This window comes from Carassius gibelio, chromosome A16, assembly GCF_023724105.1.
Source record: "Carassius gibelio isolate Cgi1373 ecotype wild population from Czech Republic chromosome A16, carGib1.2-hapl.c, whole genome shotgun sequence".
NCBI classification, from domain to species: Eukaryota; Metazoa; Chordata; class Actinopteri; order Cypriniformes; family Cyprinidae; genus Carassius; species Carassius gibelio.
The window spans coordinates 7168916-7188675 of record NC_068386.1 but is presented as its reverse complement, the minus strand read 5'-3'; the positions used below and the strand labels follow the sequence as shown (position 1 = coordinate 7188675).

The 19760-nt window shown below is 35.1% G+C and overlaps 2 protein-coding genes across 4 annotated transcripts in view; one reads left to right on the top strand and one right to left on the bottom strand.

Annotated features, from left to right (window-relative positions):
- Window positions 1-878: 878 nt before the first annotated feature.
- Window positions 879-8557, bottom strand: LOC128031222 (glycerol-3-phosphate dehydrogenase 1-like protein). 2 transcript variants are annotated; one of them, XM_052619505.1, is made up of 9 exons: window positions 8401-8557; window positions 7837-8014; window positions 7297-7437; window positions 6226-6364; window positions 6005-6117; window positions 3782-4018; window positions 3533-3639; window positions 2632-2769; window positions 879-2520 (listed from the first exon to the last, which is right to left on the bottom strand). In XM_052619505.1, the coding sequence occupies exons 1-8, from the start codon at window positions 8442-8444 to the stop codon at window positions 2673-2675; spliced, it is 1056 nt and encodes a 351-aa protein (XP_052475465.1). In that variant the 5' UTR covers window positions 8445-8557; the 3' UTR covers window positions 879-2520; window positions 2632-2672. The 2 variants fall into 2 exon arrangements, with proteins under 2 accessions (XP_052475465.1, XP_052475464.1); XM_052619504.1 differs by having other exon boundaries at window positions 879-2769.
- A 1291-nt stretch (window positions 8558-9848) lies between these two features.
- The window catches only part of LOC128030464 (oxysterol-binding protein-related protein 10-like), a 37128-nt gene continuing 27216 nt past the window's right edge, over window positions 9849-19760 (top strand). For both annotated transcript variants that reach the window (XM_052618124.1, XM_052618125.1), the window contains exons 1-3: window positions 9849-10237; window positions 14066-14241; window positions 16661-16740. In XM_052618124.1, the coding sequence (XP_052474084.1) occupies window positions 10026-10237; window positions 14066-14241; window positions 16661-16740 (468 nt within the window). In that variant the 5' untranslated portion in view covers window positions 9849-10025. The remainder of the gene's footprint in view (window positions 10238-14065; window positions 14242-16660; window positions 16741-19760) is intronic.

The following is a 19760-nucleotide window of genomic DNA, read 5'->3' as shown; positions in this document are numbered from 1 at the left end:
TTACAGACGCGTATTGATGAGGTTGCATGAACCCAAACTTGACACTACTGGTTCATCTATGTTCAGTGTTTGTGAAACGTTAAGGTTTATCCGGTTTATCAGGTCGATCTGAAATGAAACACAATGAGTAAAAAGGGTAATGTATCATGGGTTAAGCCAGCCGAACCATCTTTTTTGAAGAAATTCGAGAATGACGTTGGTTTTAAAGAAGGTCCTACGGTGGAGACAAAAGTAACGTTACGTGTTTTTAGTTACATTCATTGCTCATGCCTCAAAGCATGAGATGCTAACTTAAAAATAGTGCTACCTGAACTCATGTCTCAAAAATGTTGTCTGTGTAAGCAACTCACTAGGTTTTCAGACTCGGCCATTGTCGCATTTATTTTAAGTGTAGGAAGTGGAACAGTAAGTAGATGTTGCTGTTGCAGAAGCAGCAGTTGGGTGAGAAGGAAGAGTCAAAAGCTGGTGTGAAGGTGAAGAACAACAGCCTGCTATCTTTTGGTGTTGGTGATGATGATGATGACGAGGAAGATTAGTTTCACAAGGAAACAAACATCTCTTTGAGTCGTGTTGTCTCTTGGACTGGTTCTTGCTAAGACCAATCTGCTGTTTTAAAAATATATTTGTGCGTGTAAAATAGATGTTTGTGAGAATGGTCAAATCCTCCATGCAGTTTATTCGTTATGATATTATTTAGTAAAACGCACGACTCATTATGAGCCTCTGGATAATTGATAATAGCAGGTAGGAAGTAACAATATCTTTTGCAATATCATAATTGTCTTTAATGACACTTTTTAAATCCTGTGAGGGAAAATGTTTGGACAAAAAGAGAGAGAAAAACACCTGGGTCATTGAAAAATGCAAATATGACAGAATACGGAACATAGAAGTTTATTTCAGACAGGTTCTTGAGTGTTTCATAGAAAGTCATGTGTTTTATTCATGAAGGAATGTCATTAAAAAAAAATCTAAATAGGGTAATTTATCAGCATTATCAGGTTGAGTAAAATTACACTTCAAGAAGGACTAAATACAACCAACATTAATGGCACGTATTAATACATTTGGAGGGTTCAGTTCATCTGCATTACTTGTGCACTACATCTACTACATTAAGATTTTAAAATGTTGCAGTTACAGAGTTGCTTCATATTTAATTCAATATGAATACATTAATGGAACAAACATTTAGCACAGAGATTATTTTATTGGTTATTTTCCAAAGCAGCCTTTGTTTCAGACTTGATGACACATACAACGTGCAAATATGATCACATTCTCAGAGGAGAAAAAAAAAAAAAAACAGGACGGGTTTATCAACATGGATGCATATATAGTTAATCCAGTGGAGTGTTAGACTCTACACTGCAACATTTCCACAGCTGAATACTTGTAGTATGAATTTAAGTCTTACATAAACACCAAAAAAGAATAAAAACAACACTATGTCACATCTATAAACACAGTATAGTGCTTAAAAAAGAAGGCCATTATGGATCCAAACACTAGCTGCTCCCGTATGTGAACACTACAGATCTTACTAAATCATTCCTTAATTCTTTTCCTAGTACAACTGAAGATTGCATTAGTATTTTAATGCCAATCTTCATTAAAAATGTAAATGATCAAAACAGGAACATCGGCTTTTCAGGATGCTAAAATAGTTACAACATAGGGCAGATGATTGGGGGTTTCTTTCAAAGATGATTTCAATGCAATGCTGAAGCTTAGATATGTGACATTGTATTGTTTTTAATATAACATGATTAAACGTACAGCCAACTATGTCATTTTGTAACAAGTTTTCATTTTCCCACTGTCTTGTAAGCACTTAGTTTTAAAAGGGGGTTGCTGGGAAATTGAAATGACAGATTTGAGCCCGTTTTAATAGAATACATTGTCCTTTAAAACAAAAACAACCTCAAAACCAAAGCGAGTCCATTCAAGTATTCATTGACCTGTGAGAAATGTTCCTGACCAGTGAGGAGTTAAAAGGCATTTTTGCATCTTCACAGAAATCTAGTTTTACTTCATCTAACGTGCACCAAAATGTTCATTGTGAATGGCAGTTTCATTATTTATTAATAAGAAACTAAGCAATTTGAATTGAAATAATGAAAGCGTATAAGTCATTTTAAACTTAGCTTATGCCTGTGTAGAACGATGTGTGAAAGTATCAAAAACTGGTATTATGCTGAATATAGTAAAGATTGTAACAGAGGCATTCTAGTTGTGTCGTGTTCCTCTCAATATGGATGTGTAGAGACCTCTGTAGTCATTAATTTATAAAGAGGCATTTGATCTCATCTGTCAGTGAGGTGATATTGTGGACCTTCCACAAGAGAGGGCAGTCAGACAGAGAGTAAACAGTTAAAAATGCCATAATGTTCACACAGACTAGACAATGGCTTTTCTATAAAAACTCTGAGTAAATTATCATGTTTAATAACAACAAAACTTGCTAGGTCAGAAACAAAACCCCTGAGTTCAAGTCTAACCATTAGTGTAGAACTGGACCTGGGACCAAAAAAAAAGAAGTTTAAAAAAATAACATTGAGTATACAAAGTAAAAAAAAAAAAAAAGATTAAGAAAATCAGAAATGTTAGAGGTAGGACAATCTAACAGACCATAGGGGATGGTGTTGGAGAAGGAGGACAATGTGGGACTCTCACAGGTGCTCTGGATGGCTCTGCAGGCAGCTGATCATGTCCTGAACTGGCTTGCCCTCGAAACAGATCTGATAAACAGCCGCGAACAGGGGGAACCTGGAGAATAATGTCGATTTGAGATGCCACCAATTTTGCTAATGCATATAGACAAAGATCACGGTGCCCTACAGCAAGACATTTAGCCGCCGAGGTTCCTCGAGGTGGACTGACACTGCAGTAGAAAAATCACTCTGTATGAAACACTGAATGATGCAATGAATCAAGCATTTTCCATAAATTAGTGTTCTACAGATTTTTTTTAAAGCGGGATCCTGTTGTGGCAAATAGCATTGACAAATAATTCTTATTATTATTTTTATAATACATTTTTTCTAGAAAGTATTTCATTTCTGAATTTTTTTTACATCTAACATCTAATAATAGAATGTAGGATTTTTTTTATTTATATAACTTAAAAGAATAACTGGACACTAATTTGTACCCTATTCCAAGTACAAATAATCACAGACTCATTTTAAATGCATAATGGCAGCCACAGGGGATAAAATGATGCATTAAAAAGAAGAATATTTATAAATCTCTTTTTTTATGGAATTTATTGCTAATAAATGCAAATCAGGGTTACTCTTCCTGTAATCGATGTTTACAAATTTTTTAAATATGGAAAACAGTTTATTTGAGGTTTTTATTTAATAGGTAAAGTGCCATAATTATTTGGAGTTGGGATGTTTTGGGACTCAAACCGACATACTGTAAGCATCATGTCAGGACCATGTCAACTGACATAAAGGCTACTGTAAATATATAATAATAATATAATTATGACTGTGTTATATATAAAAAAAAATTTTACACATACTTATCGACTAGGCCCTTCTGTTTGAGGATATGATAGACCTCAGCGGAAGTCAATGGTCCCTGAAGCTTTTGTCCATTTAACATCTCCTTCTCCAGTTCCTCAATGCTCTGAAAGAAAAATACATCTGTATTGATCTTTTCTGCATCAGCAAATGTGCCTAATGCAGCGTCAGCCTTCAATCCATAAAACATACATTACATGCCACCAGGCAAGTGATGAAAGGCTGAAATAAATCGGTCTTCTTTTTACCTTCCCTGTCTTGGCAAAAGCCGCTGCCACGCGCCGGTTTCGTCCTCCGTAGCAGGTGGTGATGAGGTCAGCCACGCCGCAGCTCTCGAGGAATGTGGCGGAAGACACAGAATCGTCTTTGCTGAAGAGTTTAGCGAAGGTGATCATCTCCATCAATCCCAGCCGAATGACAGCTGCTTTGGTGTTGTCTCCACACTGCAGACCATCACAGAAGCCTGCGCCCACTGCAACAATGTTCTATAACAAGGGGAAATAAGGAAGTGAGGGTAATTAATAGAATGGCAGAATGGTGCGATGTATTCGGCACTTTCTAGAAATAGGGTACAAATTAGTGTCCGATAATGTTTTAAGTGACAAAAGCAGAAATTCCCACATTCTAGTATTAAATACACTACCATTCAAATGTTTGGGGTTGGTAAGTGTAAAAAATATATATATATAAAAAAAAAAGACTCTTATACTCACCCTGGCTGATTTTATTTGATTAAAAATATAATAAAAACAGTAATAATGTCAAATATTATTACAGGTTAAAGTGACTGTTTTCTATTTTTATTTACTTTAAAATGTTATTTATTTCTGTGATGCAAAGCTGAATTTTCTGCAGCCAATATTACTGTCTTCAGTCTCACGTGATCATTCAGAAATCATTCTAATATGCTAAAACAGTGAGAAATACGGATGTAAGGGTTATCAGAATGCTAGTTAGAGCTACAATTTGCACTTTGGAAACTGAAATGAAGCTAGTAGACTATGGCTGAATCTGAAAACTGAAAAATGCTGCCTTCGGAGGACTCATTCCAAGATAGGAAGGCTTCAGGGCTCGTCCGAATTCAATGTTAGCTTCAGTTCCTGTCTCCTGAGATGCCTTTATCTGGACGATTTTTGAAGGCAGCATAGCTGTATTCTTCGTTGCCTTTGATATCCCACAATCCTGTACATTCCATTCTGTTACAGTTAAGCCAAAAAATAAAGATGGTGTCTGAAAGTTGTGGTCGGTGGTCAGTTTGTGTGTAAATGTATGTTTCTGATCAATGTTTTCCACTTTTTATGTCATTTCTAGCAAGAAATTAATATTGTAGTAATGAAATATCCACTTAGTTATCACCAAAGCTCTCTATATTTTGTTGTAGATCATTAAACCATTACTCTGCCTCAGAAGCCTGTCCAAAATCAGTTTCATAAGGTGCCTTCATGCAAAAACTCATAGCGAGGCAACAAGTCACCAGCCTAAGTTTTCGGATGCAGCCTATAAATAAATATTAATATTTTGTGTGCGTGTATATATATGTATGTATGTATATATATATAAATATATATATATATATACACATGTATACACACATACATATAAATTGTTTTTGAAGTATAAGGACTACGTGTATTATATTTATATTTTTATAATCAATCTTTTAACTATCAGTAGCACACACTATTTATGTGGTTAAAATCGATCTCAGATCTCGTATTTTGGCAACAAATAACCAACAGTTCATAAAATGTTCAGATTTAAACAACAGCTAATGCACAACTCCACATTTCCAGCAGAGAGGAAGATTATAAGGGAATAACTTAAATGTAGCTCTCTTTATCACATTAAGCTATCATAAGGCTTCAGAAGACTATTTTACATATTGTAATGGTGCTTTTCTATCCTTTTTGAGGTTGACTGCCAAAATTCACATTCACATTCATTATATGGAGGAAAAATAGTTTCTTCTTTTGTATTACACATGGGCTTGGAACAAAAAGAGTTTTGTATGAAAATTGTCATCATTTACTCACTTTCATGTCGTTTCAAACCTGTATGACTTTTTCTTTTTTTTCTGCAGTACACAAAATATGAGGTTTCAAAGGTTTTGGTTACCATTGATTTATATTGTATGAACAAAAATAAAACCAATGAAAAAAAAAAAAAAAACACTCCACGGAGGAAAGAAAGCCAGACAGGTTTAGAACGACATAAGGGTGAGTGAATGAAGAATTTTCAATTTAAGATGAACTATCCCTTTAAGCTGTAAATAACCGAGAGTATTTGTCAAAGCTTGCCAATATTGCAATGATTTTCACAATGTGTACAAGGAGAACAGCAGCCTTACAGCATCTAATTGTAAATTTAGCAGCGCAAGCTCTTCTTTACACAGAGGTCTGAGTTCTGCACCTCAGGTGCCTGAATCAAGATATTTCCCCCGGGATGAGCAACAAGACAAGACTGATATTTACCTTGAGGGCTCCACAGAGCTCTACTGTGTCAGCATCATCCACCACAGTGATTCTGAAATTAGGTGTCTGCAAGAGCTCTTTAAACAAGAGCCCGTTCTCCAACACCTTGCTGCCTGTGGATCAAAGAAAATGTCTGTAGAGTTAGCTCCTGGTGGTTTTTAGCATTTAGTTGCTAAAGTGCAACACTACCTACAAAATAGCTCCAAACATTTTTCACTCACCAATGGTGCTCTCACAGAACTTCTCTGCTGCTACTTCATTGGCAATGTTGGCCCCCATTAGGACGCTGACATCGATGCCCATTTTTTCCCGAATGATATCAGAGATGAGCTTCAATCCTTCTGGTCCTTCATCAATACCCTACAAAGAAAGAAAAAAAGGACACACCAATGCTTTTTTTAATGTAGCATCACACCATTTCCCCCTCGGCAGATATAACTCTGGAGCACAGCTGTTTGGACCATTTTTACCTAATGACTCAAAAAATGAGGAGAAACACTAAAGCGGAACACAAATAATAAAGAGGGTGAAATGAGTACACAAGAAATGGGTAGAAATCTGAAAAAAAAGACAACAGACAAACTATATCTTTTAAAATAAACACACAACACTGTGAGAAACGTGACTACTTTTTAAATAATGAAGTGGAAAGGATAAATCAAATTTGGAAAGGTATAACTGCAGATATGAAGCGATGTGCGACACAGTCAGTAACAGAGGAGACAAACTGGCACCAGGAAATAAATTGCACACAAAGAGATTGCCAGCAGGCCAGAGGGACTTTTTTTTTTGACCCATGAGTCACTCCACATATGTTGCTCTTTTAGAAAATATCAAGTCAGAGACTTCTCAGCATTGTTCAGTCCACACAAGGTTTGACCAAAACTTAGACAATGAAATTAAAAACAGCCGTGGGCAGCATTTGGCTTGCTAATAGCGGAATATAATACAGGGTTATTATTAAATTAATTAGACAAATACTTCATTTGTAATATTTTCTGGCATTCACTATCAACGCATAATAGGAATAAATAATTGTTTGTTTGTACTGTCTCTCCATTATGGAAATGGAAACATTATGAGAAGAATCATCATGCTTATCTCTGGAGCATATGGCCCAGCTATCGGTTTTTTAAGTTGATTTTGAGTGCAACTTTCAAAAAATAAAATAAATAACTTAACTGCATCTCTGTAGTAAACTTTGATATAATATATTACACTACTTATTAAAAGTAAAATTAACTTAATATTACTGAAGGGGGAAAAGTGTCTATACATTTTAAACAACTTACTTTGATTAAAGTAATTCCACGAGCCTTCTCCGAAACACAGCCCACCATCTCATCGCACAGTTTCCGGATAAACTGGTGAGGCACCACGAAAACCAAGAGGTCGGCACCCTCTGCAGCATCCCGAAGCTGTGGCACTGCAACCTACAGGAAAAAGTTCAAACCCCATAAATCTGATGCTTATTTGAATAAGATTTTTTTTTTTATTATTCAGAATTATATGCAAAAGATGATTTGGTTTCAAATGATAGTCAACAGATAGCAAGCACAAAAAATAAGGCAGATTAATAGCAATTTTAAGTGCAATATTTAACCGATCAATTTTTTTTTGGAAAAATCAAACAAATAACAATTTTTTTTTTTTTTACACAAATAAAAATATAGTGTATATATATATATATATATATATATATATATATATATATATATATATATATATATAGTACACATTGTTTACCTTTCCTTATACCAAAAATATATTTACTCATTAACCATAATTATTATTATTTACCAAATTCTGGGGCACCCATAACACAGTCTTACCACATTCTTTGGGAGTTTGTAGCCTGGGAGGTACTTGACATTCTCGTGTTCTGTGTTGATGATCTCAGACAGCTTTTTGTCATTGACTATTTCTTCATAAACCCACATCTTGACTGTGGTGGCAAAGTGCTGGAGTTTCTGTGCATTGGTTCCAACAATTCTTGCAATTGCAGAGCCCCTTGGCACAGAAAAACACAACAGTACCTTTATCAAAATGCCAGTCTGTTGTTAAAATGCAGTTCACTTAAGACATTCCAAGCAGGGTTTACAACTCCGAGAAGCTGCTTTGCCAGCTGCAATCAAGAGGGTTATACATAAAGATCTCCATATCAATGCAGTTCAATCATTAACCACTTGATTTTGCCCAGAATAATAATGCTTAAAATATGGATCTGAATATCATCTCGCTGTAACTGCTGTTTCTTACAGGGTATTAAACTTGTGCTCCAGTCTAAGTAAGTACTTTCTAAGCTATAACAGTTGGTCCACGCCATATGTTCTGTATATTAATCTTATTACCAATCAAAAACAGATCATATATGATCATTACACGTTCATACTCACCAGTTTCCTGAACCAACAATACATACTTTCAACGGAGCCGCCATAACCACTTTTGCTTTCCACTAGTGGATAAGTATTTCAAGTAAACAATGTAGGTAATAACCACTATAAAATCAAGCAGTTACTCGATGGGAGGGAACGTGTTGGTCCACTTTTGACTGCGTCATCAACGATAGCTGGGGATTCTGGGAGTTGTATTTTTTATGTAAATAATTATTTATGTATTTTTAATTTCTAAACGTCACTATTCGGTGTCTAAAATAGTAGCTGTAAAAACCGTGACACAGACTGGCGAATAATTTCATTCAGTTTATGTGTATACCGCAATTCATTAGATCTGGAACTAATCACTCACTCTACTTATATGGTAGAATAAAACTTACAACTAAAGGTTGAACGTTGTGAACAATACTCCTTAAACGTATTAGCTCATGACATTAAGATCTATTATATTAATGCATACTCATTAATTGAAAGAAATACTGTATTGAAGACAAAATCTACATACATAATGGTGTGCATAATATAATATAATATATATATATATATATATATATATATATATATATATATATATATATATATATATATATATATATATATATATATATATAATGAATCGCTGAATGTATATATATATATATATATATATATATATATATATATATATATATATATAATGTATATAATATTTATAATATATATAATGAATATAATGAATTGCTGAATGTTTCAAACGACTATATATATATTTATTAAAAATATATTTTTTAATGTGTGGAAATTATTTTCCCCCTCAAAAATTTACGACTGTAACAATAGTGTAATAAACAGAAAATATCAAATGAAGACTAAAATAATAATAATAAATACTAAACAGTTTATCATATGTTCATATCTGTAAATTACCACGTTTATTAATATTTTTATTAATATTTTTATTACATTTACATTACATTTAGTCAACAACGCTTTAATCCAAAGCGATTTACAAATGAGGACAATGGAAGCAATCAGAAGCAACAAAAGAGCAATGATATTCAAGTCTCAGTTAGCTTAATGTAGTACATATAGCTTTTAAGGGCTTTTAAATAATATAGTAAATACAAAGAAAACAGATAGAATAGAAAAAGAATAGAGCAAGCTAGTGTTAGAGGTCTTTTTATATATCTAAAAATGTATAATAAATAAAAAGAAAATACAATTTGTATTTTTTATTTTATTTATTTTTATTATTTTATTATTTTATTTTATTTATTTCATGTTATTATTTCAATGTATTTTAAAATAATATATTTCTATAATATTTATTATTTTTGTTATTAATACTGTTTTTCTGTACAAATGATAATGAGGGGGCGTGGTTTTACAATCAGTCATCATATTCACATTCACGAGCGCCTTTCTGCTGTAGCCTATAAGCTGCAGCATTCCTGTCGGTGGAGCGCGGGAGGGGAGTGACCACACGATGATTCCAATGGAAACACGGAGAAGCCCATTAAAGAGTCCAAGGCAAGCCTCCTCTCCATACGATGATCTTTTTCAGCAGTATCTTTGCTTTGCTTTTGAAACTGTGCTTTGGATTTTGAACCGTCATATTGTATTATCCAGAGTTTTGAATAATCATGGAAAAAACATTGAACGTGTCGCATTCAGGGAGCAGTAAAGGAAAGTGGTCATTGGATCTGGGGAATCCCGCACACAGAGAGGCAAGAAGCGGCTCGTATAGTCCGGGAACAGGGGCTGTTTCGGACACTCACCCGTCTCAGACCCAAAAACGACACTTGGAAGGGGTTTTGAACAAATACACCAATTTACTGCAAGGCTGGCAGCACAGGTAAAGAGTTTTCTGAGCTTGCTCACACTTCACAACTTTTACACCGATACAGGATGCCCAATGTTTTTCTTCGTAGACTTCCAACATAAGATTGACTAAATGTAAATGTTGATTTTTCACTTGCTGGGCATTTCTGATAATTTCTTTCCATCATTTCCATGACATCCAGTTTCTGGATCACAGAATGAAGACACGTCATCTTCCAGCAATCCACAGAACGCGTTTTTTTTTTTTTTTTTTTTTTTGTGCATAATGACGTTATACATGAATGAAATTGTTTACGTTACATTTCATTGTTTACGTTTGTTTGGCTTCTCCTCCGTTAATGCTGAACATCTGTGCAGCTTTATCCACCTACCTATAGATCGTGTTTGATTAAGCGATAGCAATATAAAAATAACATCAATATATATTTTAATTCATTATGACGTCATGCATAAAAAAATAAAACAGTTTGGTTTATCATTGTACAATATAAATAAATGAAATAAAAATTAAACAATAATAATATCAATAAAATAAAACGAACAAATATTTATACACGCATAAACAGGCATTGTCATTGTAAAAATAAAATTAAGTAAATTAAGAAAATACATTTTTATGTTTTTCTTCGTGATAATTTTAAAGGTTTTTGACATCACTGTCCATATTTTAGTAATGTTGACTTTTTGTAAAATGTGATGAAATCTATTGCTGTAGAAGATGCACATCTCGTGTCTTAGTTTGCATACCTGTTATCTACGTTCTGGTGTTATGTAATATTCTCTTATGATTTGATTTATCCTACAGGCTCACTGCAGATTTGTATTGTGTTGTATAATTACATTAGTATGCTTATTTTTCTATATGATAACACAAAGTCTAGTCTTGAGATAAATAAGAAGATCTCCTGCATCCTAAAAACAGACATCATTGTTCTGAAAGGTCATTGTTTAATGATCTGTTTTAAAAGACCTTCATATAATAAAGACCTTCTATTTGTGGTCCGGAATCTAAATGTGACATGAGCTCTTTACCGGCTGAGCTATGCAGAAACACTCCAAAGCAAGAGCCTCTCACTGAAAGCAGGAGATTTTTGTCAGATTTCACTGTTGTGTGTGCTGCAGGGTTGAGTGCAGCACAGCCCACAGTCAAGGCTCTTTCATCTGGGAAAGACTATGACTCATCCATGATGGAAAATCCCTTGCATCCGTGATGTTGTGCTCATTCTGTTGCTTAGTCCAGAGATCGATGAGGGACAGGCCAAGCATATAGCAAACATCAGGACCAGAGGGTTACCTGCCCTCTGCAATGGCTCAGAAATAGCCCTCGTGTTAATTTCAGCACTGCTCACTGTTTAGTGCTTAATGATTTGTGGGTGTGTGTTTGAGAGAGAGGTTTTCACACCACTCAATACTTTGACCTGATGAGAACTGAGCCTTGGGGAGGATAACTAACTGAATAGTACTGCTAATGTCCATCACAAATTTCATTAATTCGCACCTAAACAGACAGGCATGTGAACATGTTAGCACACTTCGAGTTTGATCATGTCGCATAATATTCCAGGACATTCTTTGAAGTACCATGCATTTTTGAATAATATGTAAATAAAAAATATGTATTTAAACAAAAAATTATTATACAGTTTTACTGTATTATACACTGGTACCAGAATATAGGAAATCTGACCACAAGTAAGATATGTCCCCTCAAACGTAAAAAAAAAAAAAAAAAAAAATAATAATACAAATGTTATTTTTAATTTAGTAATTTAGTAGGGGTGCTCCGATCACGATCGGCCGATCATTATGCGCATCTAGTCAGTAAAGCCGGTTCTCTAATCAGCGGTTAATTCCATCAGGAGAGAGAGAAGATGCGCAAATCCACTTCATTTTCAGCGTTTTTTGGCGCATCTTCTCAGTTAACAACGGCTCTGTGTAGTAACAGCTGCTCTATGTGAAATCACGCACCTGATGGAATTAACCGCTGATTAGAGAACCGGCTTTACTGACGAGATGCGCATTAACGATTGGCCGATCGTGATCGGAGCACCCCTATAATTTAGCCAAATTTATTACATATAATATTATATAAAAATGTATTTAATATTATATTAAATTATTATACATTTAAAAGGGTGAGGTGAAGTACCACAATGTCTTTTTTTTTTTTTTTTGTGGTGACTCACTGGAGGATGAGGTTATGTAAGCAAATGTCACCAAAGGTCCACAGTGATCATCTGTCCTCTGCCATCAAAAGCAAAGCATTGGTTACCGCTTTGATCTTCATACTTTTAGCTGCTTTTTAAAATAATGATGTGTCTTCGTCTAGCTTTTTCAGAGACCCCATCCGAGACACCGTGCAAAAGAAATTGGCAGCACATCCATTTTTTAATAAGAGAGGGTGGCTTGTTGTGTTACAGCACCCAAACTGTGTGATTACAATCCTTTCCCTGCAGAGTTACGATCCCGTATAAAGCAACTCTCTGGTTGGCTCTGACAGAGGGGAACCAGACGTGGCATGTAATGCATCACGAATAATGAGAAAGGAGAGGAGAGAGAGAGAGAGAGAGAGAGAGAGAGAGAGAGAGAGAGTAATAATGGCCACCGTAAAACTCTCATACGCTTTTTGTTTTATGCCAGTTGTACTAGCTGTATGTAATTGTGTTTTCTAAGGCAACCATCACTGTTACTATTTTTCATACTTTTTAAGGGAGCAAATCTCGGCACATACTGTAACTCGCACGTTTCTGTTACTGACATAAATAATATCTAAAATCAGGCAGAATTTTTAAAGAGAGGCATTCTGTTACTTATCTCATCTGGCATATAATAAAATGTTTGGAAAGAATCTACGGAATTCATAGCTACACTCTGGAAACCAACAAGAACATGGTAGGAACCCCATGTCAACACAGTAAAACCAACCGGAACACTTTAGCAACTGCATAACAACACCCTGGCAACCAACAAGGACACCCTAGCAACCACATAGCAATTCAATTAAACCACTCAGAGCACAATAGAAGCTCTATCATACCCTAGAAACCAACAAAAATCACATAGCAATGCGGTCAACATTATAAACAAAAAATTACTAACAAATATTTTTGTTGTCAAAGTCGTTTCATTTCATATGACCTAATGTAAGGGCCTGCAATACCGTGGTTTGACCAGTGTGGTGCTGTAGTGAAAGACTGTAATTCAGTGATGGTAAAAATATTTTGTCTGCAACCTGGGGTAAAGACTGAGAAGGTGTGAAATAAGTAAAATAGCACCTGAAGATGATAATTTCAGAACGCTGAAACACTGGGAGCGGACAAGACTTTTTTTTTTTTTTGCGGAATTTTTTGCGAGACTTATTTTTTTGCGGAATTGGGCTACTTTTATATTACTGCCACGGCTTAAAGCAAAACATCATGAAAAACATTATCAGTGTCACTTTCAGTTAGAATTACAACATGATTTTCTGCTATAAAGCTGAATATGAAGAACTCAATATTTTATCTTAATTATTGAAATAATCATTAGATTAATTTATTATCAAAATAATCTTTTGTTGCAGCCGTAAATCCTGTAGAGCGATTAAGAACAATTTAGGAACCACGTAGGAACACACTAGCACCCAACAAGAACATAATATCAACCACATAGCAATGCAGTAATAAAGCCACTCTGAATACTTTAGCAACTGCATAGCTGCACCCTGGCAACCAACAAGAACACCTAGCAACCGCATAGCAATTCAGAGCAACCACTCAGAACACGCCAGGCATCACACGCTGTCAAAATCTAGGTTAGTTGTAATTTAACCATCTTCTCCTCTCTGTTTTTCATTATGCAGGTACTTTGTGTTGGACCCTGAGCTCGGCCAGCTTCAGTATTTCATCAACGAGCACAGTAAGAACCAGAAGCCACGAGGGTCCCTGCCCCTCATCGGCTCCTCGGTGGCCCCAAGCGACGAGTTTCCCTATATGTTCACAGTCTGTGCAGCAAATGGAGATTTCTTTAAACTACGGGGTGAGCGGCCTTCCCTCTTTGGGGTTTTAATCATTTTTGCTTTTGCTTTTGACTTGGCCATTTGTGTCCGATTTGATCCCTTCGATCTCCATTCTCCTTTAACTTGCATCTCCTCACTCTGTCTTGCATAATTTCTCTTAAGAAATTATCTCTTTGATATGTGTTTTCCCCCTTCATCTGTGATTTAGTTGTCCATGTTCACCCTTTCTTTCCTGCCAGCTACTTCCTCATCAGATTAGATGTCTATACTTTCCCCTCTCTGTTTTTCCTGTTGTTTCAAATATGCCAGGGATCTTTTCATTCACTGTATCATGCCACAGTCTTTTATGCTGTTTTTACATCAAAACACTCTTTTGGTCCGAGGTGACTCTGAGAACTCATTTAGACTGGGTCAGGAGTTTACAAGCAAAATGCCACCAGCCAAATTGGCCATTTGTAACAAAGGCAATTTCTGAGAGGTTTTTGGGAGGATGAATTTCACTGGGAACAAGCTGTCCCCTCCAGTGTTATTCCCAGTAGTTTCACAGCCTCGCCGCAGGTGGAGTCTCGTCCTCTCCTAGTGTTTCAGCGTTCTGAAATTATAATCTTCAGGTGCTATTTTTCTCATTTCACACCTTCTCAGTCTTTACCCCAGGTTGCAGACAAGCCACAAATTAAGTTTTTCGGTCTTGTGTCGCTGAAAAGACTTGCATTTGTTCTACCTGGGTAACCATACCATACCTAATGACCTTAAAACTAGATTTTCATAGGACAAAAAACAAACCATTGACTGATATGCAAAATCTTCTTTAGGCAAGACGGTACAGGAAAAAACATATTTGGGCTCCATAATATGCTTCCATAAAATGCCTTTTTATCAGACTAGTGGAAAGAAGACATACACAGTACACATTAAAGTGTTTATTTTAGTATTACTTTCCCTGTGTGTGTCTGTAGATTTCAATGTTTGTGTGTGTGTGTGTATATATATATATATATATATATATATATATATATATATATATATATATATATATATATATATATATACCAAGTGGCCAAGCTCTGTGAGTTTTTTTTTTTTATGCGACCTTAGATTGAGTTCCTGCTTGAGTGTTCTGAGTTTGGCGAAGATATCTCATTCCTTTCAAAAGTCAAAGCCATTTTAGTAAAACTGCCCCTTTCGAACGTGTTAGCCTCCCTTTGTGACAGTGAGTTGAAAGTAAAACATTTTTGATAATATTTATATTCACTCTCCAGAGAATCTTTCTGCACTGGTTTGGTTCTGATCAGGTGAAAAACCTAGGACTAGTTTGCAAAGGTAGATTTTTTAAGAAAATCCAAAGTACCCCAAAATGTTGCCAGGGACTCCAACGACATAGGGCATTTGAGTCTGTTACCAACAGTTCAGGAGTTATGTATAGTTAAATATATATTTTATACTTTTGATCACTGTAATGTCCCCGTCAGTCTGATTGGTTGAGAGCTTTAGTGACCTTGTAGACAGTGTGAGTACTACCATCCCTCCAAGTTTCAAGTCTCTACGATTTACTGTTTGGTCTGCCCAGTCAGTTTTAGATGGAGATTGTTGATCCTTGGCCATTCTAACAATTACAATAAGGTTTCATCTCTACGTACTTGAACCCCTAACTATTGGCTTTTTGTTGAGGTAACAGGCTTTTTATGATAACTTCTGAATGTGCCTGCAAAACTACGTAATCCCTGCAGCATTCTATGGACTTGTGCGCCAAAATTTCATTGTCATTATTTACCAAAAATCATAAAAAATGGAACTTCTCATGGTAGTTGGCTTCAAATGCAGTGGATTTAGATTGTATTGACACCTAACCTGTGATATAACAATAATGTTAACATTTCCATAAAAGTTCAAGTAAAATGCATTTCTCCTATTATGAATCCTTTAATATGCATGACTATTTCTAAGGATTTTACGGAGCCCCACACATGACATGCAAGAAAAAATAGTAGGCTAAATCGTGTGCACGTTTTAGTAATTCTTTCCCTCAATGTACTAAAACGTGCACACGATTACTATTGCGTTCTCTCCATTTACTATTTCGTTCACTCGATTTATAAATTGTGCGCACGATTTACTAATTCATTCCCTCGATTTGCTAAATCTTGCACTCGATTTAGCAAATCGAGTGAACGCAATAGCAAATCGAGGGAGCGCAATAGTAATTGTGTGTGTGTTATAGTATATTGAGGAAACAAATTAGCATATTGTGTGCACAATTTATTTATTTTTTCTTGCATGTCATGTGCGGGGCTCCGTAGGATTTACATAGCCAAACACATTCATTATTTTTAATGAAAAATCAAATTCAGTATGTGTATGTGTTGTGTTTATTGAATTAAAATAGCTATAGAGACAGCATGAATGAATATGGCCATTGATAGTAGTCGTGTCTTCTTTTAGCCTGTGATGCACACGAGCAGCAGATGTGGATGACCCAGCTTCAGCTGTGTGCCCGTCGCCACTCAGACGGCAGTGCCAAGGTAACCCAGTCACATTTAACTCTGCACACTGTGCTCTCATTTCTGTCCTTCACATTTTTTTCACTCTCTCTTACTTTTGACAGCAGAATGTTTGTCTTGAAGCTGTCCTTCTTTTGATTTCGTTCATCCTGTCATTGATAATGTACTAACTGTCCTTTCTGTAAGTGTATCTTTCTTGTCATCCTTCCTGTCTTTGTCTCTATCTCTCACATTCTTTGTACTGACTTAGTCGCTCTCCATTTCCTCTGACCTCTCCAGGCACTACTTCGATTACAAACTGTCCCTGTTGTTATGTGATTTTTGATGCAGTTTATTCTCTCTGTCTCTTTTCATAATAGAATAAAGTTCATCACACTGGATATAAGGCTTGTTGTAACGGGTGGAATTTCAAATGAGGTCATTAGCAAGTTTTTACCTGTACATTTGGTTGGTTTATTTGGTAGAGATGGGATGTTATTTAACTATTTGTAGCCTGGTGCATGACAGAACAGTTATAAATGCTATACATAAATATACATATAAGTGGTAAAAACATTTACCATATGAATCAAAATGATTGTTTAACAGGCTTCTATTTATAGTATCAGTTCACATATCATGTGACAAAACACACAGCATGTCACACTCTGTTTCCCACTATTGTCTGATTTTGAACACTCAGTGATTTTTGTGTTTAACCTTTACAGAGTTAAACTTTAAGCATTCACCTCTATTAAGACTTGTCATTAAATCATGCCTCAAGATACATAATGTTAGTTTTGCCGACTGAAAGCAATTCAAATGGATGATTAAATGCAGTAATATGCATTAGACAGACTTTTAGGCAGACGGTGATGTGTCCAATTATTTATTGTAATTTTCACTGCTTTTGAGTGGCAGAATAATGATAACTTCAGTCAGAACTGAAAATTAGTGTTTACAAATGGGAGAGACTGGCGTTTTCCACTAATTTAGAGCGCGGATTAAATGGAATGGAATTTAGCCTTGAGGCTAAAACATTATTTGACTTCTATTAGCATTCATTTTCAATATATGCCCAACAAATGGCAGTCTAATAACACAAGCCAGTCTTAGCTGCTAATGTATTCTGAAAAAGGAAAAAAACTTTGCAGTCTCTTTAAATAATCACATTATAAGACAAGTAATTTGAAACTACACAAATCTGGGGCCGGTCTTCATTATCGACCGAAGGCTAAATATATTACATTACCAGGGTTTTATATTTAGTCATTTAATGACTGAATCCATAATGCATGCAACAGATGCATCATGGATTCTCTACACTCAGTGTGCTTATTTTTGTATATATTTTATTATTCACTGCACCTTATTACCTGCTGCTGCTAGCAGAGAATTATCATTCCACTAAGAGAACTAAAATTTACATTTGAAAGAAATTAAAACCTTTTTTTTTTCAGCAAGGATGCATTAAACTGAAAAGACACAATAAATACATTTACATAGTTACAAAAGATTTCTTTTTCAAATAAATGCTGTTGTTTTTGCTATTTTCTTTTTCTGTTCATCAAAGAATCCTGAAGAAAAAAAAAATTACTTGTTTAACCAAAAATACTGAAACATAAACATATCAGTTTTGTTTCAACACGACTGTTCATCAATAATAGTATAAGAAGAAATATTTCTTGGACACCAAATCATTATATTAGCAAGACTTCTGAAGGATTATGTGACACATAAGACTGGAGTAATGGCTTCTAAACATTATGTATATAATAATAATAAAAAAATTGTAATATAATAATATTACTATTTTTACTGTATTAATCAAATGCCACCTTGGTGAGCATTATATATTATAGCATTGTATGGTTTTACACTTCTCTCTAAATTTCAGAATTGTCATTCTCTGATATAAGGGGGTCTAAGGGTCTGTATAGTCTGTGACTTGTGTAACCTTGTAGTCATGGATGAAATCTCAGAAGACTGAACAATGGACTGCTAGTAGACTGCGAGAATACAATTGCATGAGGTTTGGGGAGTTCCATAGGATCTGAATAATATACTCATTGCCGCATGTACATAAAACCTCGTAATATGGTCTCATTTTGAGTTTTATCAAAGAGCGCGATCTTGCTTGAAGCCTAAGAGTCCATGTTGCAGCCCCAGAGGAGTTTCTGAAGAACGCACGGGTGCTTTTAAATCTAAACACGTCTTCCTCTGTTAGTTTGGTATGATTAATTTATTATCATATAGAGCATGACTTTTGGAATTTGTTTGTTCTGAGATTAATAGTGAGTTTTTTGTTTAGATTTTTTTTGTTGGCAAAATAACTTTTTGAGGGTGTTCACTAAGGCCAGATTTTCATTAGACATACACTATCATAAAAAAAAGGAACACATTAAAACTGGGAAATATTTCTACAATTTAAGAGAACTGTTTTCTATTTTAACACATTTAAAACTATAATATATTCCTGTGATAACAGCTGAATTAGCATTATCATCAGTACCACATGATCCTTCAGAAATCATAATTTGCTGATTTATTATTTTAACAATGTTTTACACAGTTGAGCTGCTTACTACAGTATTTTTGTGGAAACCATGATACTTTGATGGATTCTTTGATGAATAGAAACTTAAAAAGAACAGTAATATAAATCTTTTAAAATATGTATTATAATGTTTTTTCGGTCGCTTTCAAATTGAATGCTGAATAAAAGTGTCAATTTCCATGAACCATGCTTAGGGATGAGAATATCATATAAGCTTTTTTTCTTTTCAGCCAGTAACCAGTTATCCATGACACCCTAGAAACAATGTAGCAGTGTGGTAAAAAAAAAAAAAAAAGGACAAATCCATAGAGACACTGTGGAAGACATTTTTCCATAGCCTTAAAAAAACACTATGGGCCCTATTTTAACGATCTGAAACGCAAGTATCAAAGCGCGAAGCGCAAGTAACTTTGTGGGCGGGTCTCGGCGCTGTTGCTATTTTCCCGGCGGGATAAATGGCTCTTGCGCCCGGCGCAAATCTAAAATGGGTTGGTCTGAAGTAGCT

Excerpts from the sequence above, each read along its gene's own strand:
- LOC128031222 (XM_052619504.1), bottom strand. The coding sequence starts at position 8,444 with ATGGCGGCTCCGTTGAAAGTATGTATTGTTGGTTCAGGAAACTG. Across the intron at positions 8,015-8,400 it reads ATTGTTGGTTCAGGAAACTG|GGGCTCTGCAATTGCAAGAA; the intron begins GTGAGTATGAAC and ends TTCTGTGCCAAG. Across the intron at positions 7,438-7,836 it reads ACAAACTCCCAAAGAATGTG|GTTGCAGTGCCACAGCTTCG; the intron begins GTAAGACTGTGT and ends TTTTTCCTGTAG.